The sequence below is a fragment of the Tursiops truncatus genome, chromosome 19, assembly GCF_011762595.2.
Source record: "Tursiops truncatus isolate mTurTru1 chromosome 19, mTurTru1.mat.Y, whole genome shotgun sequence".
Taxonomy (NCBI): Eukaryota; Metazoa; Chordata; class Mammalia; order Artiodactyla; family Delphinidae; genus Tursiops; species Tursiops truncatus.
In genome coordinates, this window is record NC_047052.1 from 49,310,737 (window position 1) to 49,322,704 (window position 11,968).

General features: G+C 53.4%; 1 protein-coding gene across 2 annotated transcripts in view; it reads right to left on the minus strand.

Annotated features, from left to right (window-relative positions):
- NOVA2 (NOVA alternative splicing regulator 2) overlaps positions 1-8,277 on the minus strand; it is a 32,341-nt gene extending 24,064 nt beyond the window's left edge. For both annotated transcript variants that reach the window (XR_012328036.1, XM_033845079.2), the window contains exon 1: positions 7,515-8,277. Coding sequence is in view for 1 of the 2 variants with exons in the window: in XM_033845079.2 (XP_033700970.1) it covers positions 7,515-7,794 (280 nt within the window). In the remaining variant the exon portion in view is untranslated. The remainder of the gene's footprint in view (positions 1-7,514) is intronic.
- Between the last annotated feature and the right edge of the window lie 3,691 nt (positions 8,278-11,968).

Sequence of the window (11,968 nt, forward strand, 5' to 3'; positions counted from 1 at the left end):
GCTTTGCCAGCTTGATCTCATCCATTCCTCACAACCGTCCACTGAGGTGGGTAGAATGAGCTCCATTTTTACATAAGGAGAAACTGAGGCACAGAGCAGTGAAGGTACCGGCCCAAGGGCACCAAGACAGTTGCTGGGCTGAGATTCAAATGCAACTCGGATTCATTTTTTGCCCACCCATGCTTAACACTTTCCCCTGCTGGTGGCTAAAGACCAATGTGCTCCAGGACAGACTCAAAGACCTAGAGGTGGTGAAGTCGCACCCAGGACCCTTTATGGGGCTTTGGTCATTCTTTGTTATGGACCAGTTTTCTTGGTCATGTGTAAAGCCCTTTGTTAAAGCAGTCTCAAGGCAAGTGCCTAACCTTTCCCACCTTCTAACCAAACTGTCGCCCCCAGGGTAGACATTCGGGAACTTTCTGAGTCTAAGTTACTTTGTGATTTGGTCCCCGTCCACATTTCCAGCTGCAAACCCTCATCTTCCTCCAGGTGCACTAGACACATTTTCCTTTTTGTTCCTCAAACTTCCCTCCTCCCTCCCACCTCAGGGCCTTTGCACATTCTCTTTGCCTGGAACTCCCCTCCCTCAGTGAATCCCTCTTGTCCTTCAGGTCCCCCCTCAAATGTCCCTTCTTGGACTGGAACCCTGAGGAGGGGAAGGATCCCTCTGTCTCATGCCTTCGGAACGATGTACCACAGTCATCCAGTGTGGGCCACATCACTGAAGCTCGCCCTTGTGTCCATGGACTCGTGCAGCGCCCAGCGCTAGGTATGCAATAAACACTGGGAAAAGGAAGGGATGAGCCAGGCCATTTTGCTTCCAAAGCTTAAGGTCTTAGGCCATCATCCCCCACTGGTTTTTCAACTTTTTCTTTTAAGCAAAGGAAACCTATTTTCAATGTCTCCCGTGAAACTCCAACATCTAGAGCAGATAAAAGAGAAACTGCTCTGTTGAAAGTGGGGGCAGGGTGGGACTTCCCTGGCGGTCCAGTGGCTAAGACTCTGCACTTCCACTGCAGGGGCCGCGGGTTTGATCCCTGGTGGGGGAACTAAGATCCCGCGTGCCGCACCGTGAGGCCAAAAATTTTTAAATTTAAAATAAAAGTGGGGGCAGGACTGGGGACTGGGAGTCATGCCCATCTCCACCTGGTCCCTTAAGATTGAAAGTTCTGGGTTCCCTGATGTGTGAAGATGGAGGTATGAGGGCAGGATGTGGCTTTGCAGGCATGGGGAGGGATCCAGAAGTAAGGGGTTTCCTTTAGCCCAAGGCAATCCTCTTAAACTTGCCTAATCAGACCACTAAGCCTATTAGGTAATTAGCCCCCCAGGGTGCCCTTCCATCAATCATCCTGACACCCGACACCCCCAAATTACTTCCTTCCTTGGCCTCACAGAGGTGGTCCCTTGCCAGCCCTGCCCCTCAACCTGACAGAGTTGGGGGGCTAGTTCTCCACCTTTGGAAAGTTCAGAAAGATGGGAAGGTGTTCTCACTAGAACTCCATCCTCTTTCCCTCTTTGATTTCATTCCCCATCTTTTCTCCAGCCAGCACCACTTCCCCAGCTTCCCTCTTGAAGATGGAAGGTAATCGTCTGCTCTGAAGAAAACTGGGGACGCCCCCCACTCCCCTCCTTCACATTTCCTCAGGTTTTGTCTGAGAATCTCCGAATGAAATGGCAGAAACAGCCCTAGACTGAGTGCAACTTTTGTCACTGATGGGTTGCGTGGCCTTGGGCGAGTCTCCTCACCTCTTTGGGCCTCTGTTTTCTCATCTGTAAAATGGGGACAGGAGAGCGCTAGTTCCTGGAGTTATTATCATTAATGAAATGCTAAACTGTAAAGTACTTAGGAGGGTCTCAGGTACACAGACCACTTGAGAAATGTCAGATATCATCATCATCGTTATTAATATTACCTATTTCACGAACACAGGTAAAATTCTTATCACAGTGTCTGGTACACAGTAAGTGCTCTATGTCAGAGAGACTTACTGGTAAATGGGGAAATGAGCCTCCAAGGTTTGGGGTTTTGTTAGGAAATAGAAGGAGGGGAGACCCCACTTCCTTCATCACCTTTCCCCAGGCTTCTCCCTGCTTTTTGGAGGAGGAATGTCTTCTCACTGATAGAAACGAGGCTCTGCTTCCACTCACCCTCCCAGCATCTCTGTAACTCTCTTCCCGAATTTGGCCCTTGTTGTATCCCTCTGTACTATTATTTCCTTGCTTCTTCTCTCCCTCTTCCCTCCCTCGTTCCAACAAATCCTTCCTGAGCATCTGCTACGTGGCAGGCCTTGTTTTAGATCCTGGGGACATAGCAGGGAACAAGACAGACAGTCCATGCCCTTTAAGTCCATTCCCTCTTAAAATGTAAATGCATCTATTTAAAGAGGACATTTAAAAAATCATTGCTAATAGTCCGAGTTTGAAGGGCTGGTTATATTTTTTTCTCCCAAAGCACACTGATATAAACTAAAAATGATCCCCCAAAAAAGTCTGTCCGTGGACCCCCTTAAACCACCTGGTGGGCGCTTGGCAGTCCTTATATCAGACTAGTAGAAGTTTGGACGCCCCTCCTCAGAGGCCAGAGTCCTCCTCTCGCCTGTAGAAGGTCAGGATTCTAAGTCCCAGGAGTCCCCATAGTAGCCCACAGTCTGCTCTGGTTTTCTTCAGAATCTTTTGCATCTCCCACCGTGGGAAGCCCACCTCCCCCAGGAAGAAGCCAGGCCTTTATCTGCCAGCCTGCCTTGTAGCACAGGGCAGACACGTGACCTCACCTCAGCTAAACCCAGAGTCCCCAGACCTCACACATCCCACCCTGTTTGAGAAACCAAGGCTCTGCCTGTGAAAAAGTACTTCCTTCTACCAAAGCAAAATCTAGATGCCAGAACTTTCCACCCACCCACCCTTCCCTTCACTTTTCCTTTGGGGTTCAGGCAGCTCCCTCTACACAGGACAGCAAATGAAGATGCCAACTTCAGCGCTCCGGGTTCCCCTCTGCTGTGATTTCCATATTTCCACCTCGGGATCAAGCTGCCTTTCCACTTTCTAGTCATCCTGAGTCTCTGGTCCCCCCTTCCCTTTTGTGCCCACCCTCCTCAGGAATGCTTATAAAAGTTTCCAAAAAGTAACCAATATTCCCCCACCTCCACAAATAATGTTAACCTACCCAGAAGATTTGGGGTGCTATGGGAAGAGTGGCACTTTATACAGAGAGTTGATCCCGAAAGGTGGCTCGGATCTGGGAGACGGGGCAGAATTGGATGCGGCAGAGGTGTTGTTTTGGTGACAGTATATTTCAGGGGGAACCAAAGTTGGGGTGTTGTATTCATGGTTCCTGCTCTTGTCTGGGGGTCGGGGGTGGAAGCATCGGTGTGTCCTGTGGAGGTATGAGGAGGCTGGGGTGGGATGTGCGTGAGGATGTCGCGGGCGGAAGACAAGATGGCAGGGGTGTGGTTGGGAGTGGGACCCCTGAGGAGGGATGGGATGTTGGCTGGGTGACACCTTTCTGTGAATGACGGTGTTGCCTGTCCATGTGAGAAATGTAATACAACTGTCTTTGAGTTGTGCCATTGTCTCCAAGTGAGAGAGAGGTGGATGGGGTATGATTTCCTTGGGGCGAATCACCACTGGATGGTAAATCAGGAATGTGACATTCTCAGTAGCAATAATAATGATGATGATAATAATAGTAATAATAATAGCTGTTGTCTATTGAGTGCTTACTATCTGCCAGGCCTGATGCCGTGTGCTTCACATACAATCTCACTGAACCCACACAACAGCCTGGAGAGGTGGAGGTGCATCTTACAGTACCCATTTTCCAGATGAGAACACTGAGACTCAGAGCAGTGAAAGAACTCACCCGAGGGTCCCACACCAAGCACATGACAGCGATGAGAGGAACCCTGGAAGCTCTCATTCTAGGGCTCTTAACCTTGGTGATACTGACTTTGTGTTAACGATCAAGGATCTTGGGAGCAAGGCCTGGCTGCTGTAAGCTACATTTGGGGTGTGAGGTGTGTGTGTGCGGTGGGGAGTTGCTGTTTCTGTGTATATGGGGCTGACAGAGGTGGGAATACAGTCAGGAGTATGGGGGCCATTCTAGTAACACCTTAAGAGTTATCATCTGTAGGAATTCCCTGGCGGTCCAGTGGTTAGGTCTGAGCGCTTTCACTGGTCAGGGAACTAAGATCCCGCAAGCCACACGGCGTGGCCAAAGAAAGAAAAAGAGGTATCGTCCGTACTCAAGGGAGACACTCTGTTACCGTGCCACCAGACTGGGATTATTTGTTTCTCCACTGAGTTCCCAACTGGAGCTTCCATCCAACCTCTTCATTCAAGCCCTCCTGTCCTTAGCGCCTCGTCTCCTTCCCAACGGTGTCTGCCTGCCAGTTACAGTGCCCAGAAGCCAGTTTTAACAGCCACCATCTCCTCTATCAGCCCCTAGGCTGGCATCATGGGTAGGAGCCAATCTGCCCAGGCTGGCACGACTTGCTGCGACACCCTAGAAAGTCCCTTACTCCTCTGAGCCTTGGTTTGCTTGCCTGAAAATGGGGTTCACTATAGAGTCTACCCATGCAATGGAGCCAGCCTCCTGAGTTCAAATCCTGGCTCTGCCTCTTATTAGCTGACTGACCTTGGGCAAGTTAATTAACCTCTCTGTGCCTCAGTGTGTCACCTGTAAGATGGGTAACATAATCAGATTGTAAGGATTATTAAATGATTGGTCCGTGCCCAGTGTTTTCCCTAATACTTTTGGTGCACTGTGGCACCATATCTGGCAGCCATTGTTATAATTTATTATTATTATTTATTTATTATTATTAGTATCACATCATAGAATGTTGGGAGAATTAAATGAAATATTGCATGTAAGGCAGTAAGCAAGAATACTGGTAGCTGCTGTCATCTGTAACTATTGTTATTTCCCCATTTGGCAGATGGTGACGCTGAAGCTCAGAAAAGGCGTGAGGTTGACCCAGTGTCCCACAGACATGAAAATATTATTGGAAGGAGCCGTCAATTTTGAGATGAAAGTCCTGGACAGTTGCCCAGCCCTGGCCCTGAGGGTTTCTGCAAATGGAGGACTGTCCTTTCGCATCTCTGGGCCTCAGTTTCCCCTGGGAAGAGTCTGGAGGAGAGGGTCCCTAAGGGCTCACCCTAGTTTCCCCACAGCTGAAGGAGGCAGGATGCACAGTGGCTGAGCACATGAGCTCTGGAGCCAGGCAGCCCAGGGCTGGAGAGATCCCAGCTTCCCCACTATGAGCTGTGTGAGTTCGGGCTAGTGGCTTCATTTCGCTAAGCCTCAGTTTTCCTCATCTGCAAAAGCAGCTCAAATCATCTCCCCCAGGGCTGTACTGGGAAATTAACCCGTATCTCAGAGCCTGACTCGTAGTAGGTGTCAAACACTTGGACCTGACCGTCCTGGCAGCATCACAGTTAGGTGGTGCTGCTGTGCTCTGAGTGCTCAGATTTTGAGCATCTCAGCCTCTTCAAGAGAAGGATGAGACCTCCTCCCCTTGCCCCCCAGCAGGGGTGGGGCTGGACCTCCAGGCTGGGTTCAGGGACCGCCTGGGTACCCGACCCTTCCTAGGGCTGGGAATGGCAGTGAGGCAGGAAGGAGGCAAGGATGTGGCAGGGACACATTCATGTGTGTGCTGGGGGTGGGGGAGCAGGAAGAAGGACAGGAAACTCCCTCCCACCCCTCCCCCAACTTCCCTTTCCTCCAATTTCTGCTGGACACCCTCACAGGCAGCCAGGGGTTCCCCATTTCCTATCGCACCTGGCCACGGGCGGCAGGGGGCTGGGACGGGAGGAAGAGATGGCTCCTGTTCATCCAAGGAGAGGAGGTGGGAGGTCCCCACCCCACCCACTACAATGCCCGAGGCCATCCCCTTCCCATCCGGAGGAAAAGGCCAGAGGAAGTGGAGATTTGGGCCAAGGTGACCGCTGGGAAGGGCTTGTCTGTTCTGGGGTCTCCCTCCTTCCAGGGAGCTAATGGGCTGGGCTCTGAGTCCCCTGACAAACCCTACCTCACGGGTAGACATACACCTAGAGTTCCCAGCTTGGCTTTTATTCTCTGGTACACATACCTCTTCACACACACACAGTGAGGGTCCCTCTTGTCTTACACACACACCCCTTCTGTGTTGTCAAACATGCAGCCATCACACAAACACACACACACATACACACACACACTCCCTTGTCACACACACACAGAATCATCCCCACACCAACCATTTCACACACAGCCCCTTGTTACACATATACACACACTTGGGTGTCACACATACACCTTCCCTTTTCCCACCCCCTGGGTGTCACATGCACACGTTCCTGCACCCTGTCACATGGGTCCCCATCCTTCCCTTTCCTTGTTACACACCCTCATGAATTTCACCACAGAGCCCCAGTCTCTCCCCTGTCATACACCCACCTTCCCTTGTTGCACACACCCCCTCTGATGTCACCATTGCACACCTCCGTGTGTCACACCCAGCCACAGCCTCTCTGGAGTCACGCCCACACTCTTTTCTTGTCATATACCCACACCAGCTTCTCCTGGTCCCACCCCACCCGGGACACGCCTGTGTCACACACACTGAACTGCCATCCTCTGATCCACACAGCCTCTCATGGCTCACACCCAGAGCCGGCCCATTCGGCAGCCCACACACACCTCCTTGCATGTCACACACACCCTCTCACTCATGTGTCACACTCTGCCACAGTCCCCTCTGGAGTGACATGCACGCACTTGTCACATATACCCCTATGGGGGTCTCAAACACAGAGCCCAGCCCCTCTCACCCTCTCATCTCTTACACACACACACACACACACACACACACACCCTCCTTCCTGTCATATCCATGATCCCTAATGTCACACATCCAGGCCTTACAGGGCTCACACGCACACACAAACACACACACACACCTGTCCCAGCCACACATTCTCTCACTGAGCTTTACACACCCACCCTTTCCTCCATGTCACCCAACACACCCACCTAGCTTGTCCCCACGCAAAATCCCGCCCATGGCCCACACATGCCTCCCTCCGGGACAACCCTTGCTCAGGACATCCCCAGGGAGGGAGGCTGGGAAGCTCCGGGTCCACAGGCCTCCTCAGCTCCTTCCCCTCCCCCCGCCAGGACACGCCAGCCCGGGAACACCCCTGCCCCGAAAGGGTCACATCACACACCCCTCAAGGACACAGAGACACCCGATCGGAGGCACCCACGCCCCCCATCCTTTGCGCGCCCCCAAGGACACTTACCACCCCCTCCCCCCCAAGTCCTCTCAACGCAGACAAAGCTCCCAGCCCAGGGCCGCGGCGAGAGGGGGAAGGGGTCCTGTTCCCTCCCCAACTCCCCTCTCCGTTCCCCAGTCTAGGGAGGGGCGCCCTTCCCCTCCCCAGAGCCCTTGCACCTGCCATTTGGGGGGGAGGAGGCTGGAGAAAGGCGCGGCCCCCTGCCCGCTCCCCCACCCGGAGCCGCAGCCCTTTCTCACCTCCCGTGTTGCTGCGCTTGGTGCAGACCACCTCGGGGGGCGTTTCGAGGGGCCTTTTGCGGGAATCCGGGGCCTCGGGCTCCATGGGGGGGGCCTGGGGCGGCGGCTGCTGCTGCTGCGGCGGCTGCGGCGGCGGCGGCGGCGGCTGCTGTGGCGGCGGCGACGGCTGCTGGGGAGGCTGGGGTTGCGGCGGCGGCGGCGGCGGCGGGGGCGGCGGCGGCTGCGGGGCCGCGGAGGCCGTGAAGAGGCCGTGCACCGCGCCGGCGGCCATCATCCTCATGGTGGGGGGGGCTGGGGGACGGGGGAGAGGGAGGGGGAGGGAAGGGGATGTGGGAGGGGGAGGGGGCGGTGGCGGAGGGATGGGGGAGGGGGAACCCCGGAGAGGGGAGGAGGGAGGGAGCTGCTTCTGGGGGGCTGACAGAGCCTGGAGAGCGGATGTGAGCGGGACGGGAAGGAAAAGGGGGTCTCGGATAGGGCCCAGAGCGAACTGAGGGGTGGGGTCTCTCTCAAGATTACGGAGGCCGGGGGACTGGCCGCGCCACTGTGGGGGACGGGACCCCCTTCTTTGCTCCCCGGGGCAGAGGGCCTAGCCCCCCAGACCCTGCCCGGGGCGGGGGGCCGGAGGAACGGGGCCGGAGATGGGAGGCGGAGGCGGCCGCTAGTGGGGACCCGGGGGGCGGCGAGCGCGGGCGGCAGCGGTGGCTGGGCTGGCGGTGGCTGCTGGCCCGAGCATCTTCTTCCCGGAGGCTCCCACAGCGGCCTGGCCCCTCCCACCCGCGCAAGGTCACGCCCATGCAGGTCAGGGCCACGCCCTTCGACGCCCCATTGGCCTGCCCTTGAATCCTGGACCACGCCCCCAGAGTTGACTACGCCCCTCCCCGCAGCTACGCGAGGGACCAGGCTCTCCCAGGCTGCAACAACCCTGGGCTCCTCCAGTTTCCCCACCCCTCGCCTGTAATGAGCGTTTATTGAACAAGTACTTACCATGTGCCAGGTCCGGTTCTAATTACCATGTGCCAGGTCCGGTTCTAAGTAAGCACGTCACAAACATTATCACATTTAATTCCTAGAGCAACCAATTCTGTGAGGTACTCCTGTTACCCCCGTTTTACAGATGAGGAAACTGAGCCTCAGCCACTTGACATCACTTGGTTGCTAAAAGAAATCCCACTTCACATATCTCGCATCCCCGACAGCTGGGAAATTGCTCCTCAAATCTTTCATCTATCCCTTGAAGAATCGACACAGAGTTACTGCAAGGGCTTAGGGGATTGAGTTCAATGAACACCTGACTTACAAAATGTAGTGCTTGAGCCTAGCACCCAACTGACACTCAATTCAATCAATGGCACTTATGAACCTACAAAGTGCCAGGCACTGTCCCAAACACTGGGATACAACAGGGGACTAAACAGTCTTGGCCCTTAAAGAGTAAGTATTACTATTCACGTCATTAAGAAAACCTGATTTTCATATGACAGATGGAGGCCCAGGAATGTGGAGTGTAGCTTGTCCACGGGTGTATAGGTAGACAGAGGGAAAACTGGGATTCAAACATAGGCCAAGCTTAATTTCAGAGCCCAAAGTCACTGGAAGTAGGGGCCCCTTCCTTAGAATGGATCATTGCTAATATTTAATTTTGTCTGATACATGAATTTTCTTCTCCCTGGATTTCTGGTCTCCAAGGATTCTTTTTCCTTCCTAGGTCAGCCAGAGGCAAGATTAGGCTCAGAGGGGGCCTGGATGGGGGTAATTGTGGCAGCTGGGGGGCCCCTCCCTCTGCTCCACCACACTCCTGTCCCTCCCTTGCCACGCTCTCAGGTCCCCAGGATGGGGAGGGTAGCAGATGGCCTGGGGTGGATGGGGTGGCCGCCCATCTGTCCCCTCCCCCCCATTGTCCCCAGAGTCAAAGGGGATGGGAGGGGGTTGTGGTCCACTGCAGTCTGGATCCTCCCCCTCCATCTTCTTGGAGGGAGCTGAGGAGCTGGTTGCCATGGAGACAGAGAAGAGGCAGAGAGATGCAGGGAGATACTGGGGTCAGGCAGAGATCCACACCTTAGACCTTCGAGTCACATGTAGTCACACCACACAGGTATATATATCCCAACATCCGTGGAGTAAGGTGTGAAATTCCCCCCAACACACACAGAGTCACACAGGTCCCCCTGCAGACACACAGGTGCACCCTCAACAATTTTACACAGGCACACTCTAACGTATGAAGAAGACTCACAGGGAATAGGCATACACACACATACACACACACCCATAATGCACATTCACAAAGCCACGCCACAGGTTCTCATGCACAAATAGATACATAATCTAATATCTGAGTATGTCCCAGGTGCACCTATTCAGAGCCAAAACAAATCCACACTTGGCCACACACATAATGAGAATTTACACGTACAGGATCAAAGCTACAAGACATACACAACCTATGTTACATAAGGCATACATGTTAGTGACGTGATAGACTGACAAACAGACTCAATTGTGTCTTCCACACTAATTGTGGAATCACACACATTTAGATACATGACCCACGTAGACTAATGCACAAAATTCATGGGACCTCGCAGGCCACTCAGCAACACACACAGCACACATGGAGTCAGGGTGCTGCTCAGCCCCCACCCTCAAGTCATGCCTGCAGCCCCAGTTCCACACACACACCCCAAGCCCTCCCATTTGGACACACACAACAGCACGGTCGGTCACGCACTCACACTCACACACAAACACAAACCTCCTCCTAGATATTTTTAAACCCAGGCTAGTTCTGCTGCTATGGCAACCGCCCCAAACCCATTGCCATAGCAACACAACGTCAGCCTTCCAAGCACCAAATCCTGGGGGATTGCAGGGCCCCAATCAGAGGCCAGTGCAGGGGGAGGCTGCACCCTCTGCCATCATCTGTGCCACCCCAGTACCCCCACCCTAGAGCCTTTAGGGAAGCAGTCACCCTAGGCTGGTCAGGGGCTGGAACCAGGGATACAAGACCCCCAGACTGAGCTGGAGACAGGGGCAGCTCTCGACTTGCTTTCTCCTCCTGCCCCCCCAGAGCTTTATGGAGGGGCTCATGGGACAAAAGTCAGCCTGTACTGGACACACACAAGCCTGGCTTTGAAACCTGGCTCTGCCATTTACAGGCTGTGTGACTTGGGCACGTCTTTACCCTCTCTGAGTCTCCTGTTCCTTAATTCGGAAAATGTCGTTGCTGCTGATACTAACATCCCGAAGGACTATTGTGACTAGGTGGTTAAAAGCCCAGGCAGATCTGCATCTAAATTCTGACTGTCCTGCTTCCTAGCTGTGCGAACTCAGGCAAGGGCCTCCCTTTCTTCGCGACAAACTTCGGGGGCAAATAGTAGTCTAATTACATAGAGATGTTGGGAAGATTCCCAACCAAGGGGTGTGGCCACTGATCTAAGAACTTTACACTTATCTCAACTTATTTAAGTCTTGAGCATGGCTTTATGGGTAGTTACTATTATTATTCCTATTTTGCAGTAAAGGAAACAGGTTCAGCGAGCTTGCCTCGGATCACACAGCTACAAAGTTTTGAAGCATGAGATTTGAACCCAGACAGTCAAAGGTGCGTCCTTAGCCATTTCTCTCTCTTGCCTCTCAAAGAGGGGAGTTTGGAGAAGAGTGATAGAATGGTGGATTCTTGGAAATGCTTTCTGGCCTCGGTTTTCTAGCCTGCAAAATGGGGGTTCAACCAGTACTGCTGGCTGGGATGTTGAAGGATCTCTGAGTCAGCTTGCACCTGGAGGCTCTGGGGATGAGTTGGCACAGCTGAGTTCTTTGTGTAGGTGGGGAGCAGACTAGGAGGGACAGGGCCAGCGGGCGAGTGAGCAGGCTCAGGGAGGGAGGTTGGCTGGGACTCAGGCCCTGCTCTCCTCCTTCCCAGCCTGGTGACCTCAGGCATGGGCTTTCTCCAGTATGAGCCTCAGTCTCACCATCTGTCAACTGGGAATCATTAACAATGCTTGGGGTGTGGCCGGGTGTCCAAGACCAAAGCAGGTAAAATCACTTGGCATGGGTCCCAGCAAAGAGAGAAATCTAAGCTGATATTAACATCATCCATCCAGTCTGTACATGGGATTTAGGAGAGGCAGGTCTGTGTAGTGCAGGGTTTGGCAAAATGTTTTGACCCACAGTAAGAAATACATTTACATCATGATTCCAAGACATATGACACTGAAACAAAAGTTTCTTTTTTTTTAAATTTTATTTGTATTTTGGCTGCGTTGGGTCTTCCTCGCGAGGGCTTTCTTTAGTTGCGGCAAATGGGGGTTACTCTTCGGTGCGGTGCGTGGGCTTCTCATTGCGGTGGCTTCTCTTGTTGCGGAGCACGGGCTGTAGGCGCACAGGCTCAGTAGTTGTGGTGCAAGGGCTCAGTTGCTCCGCAGCATGTGGGATCTTCCCGGACCGGGGATCAAATC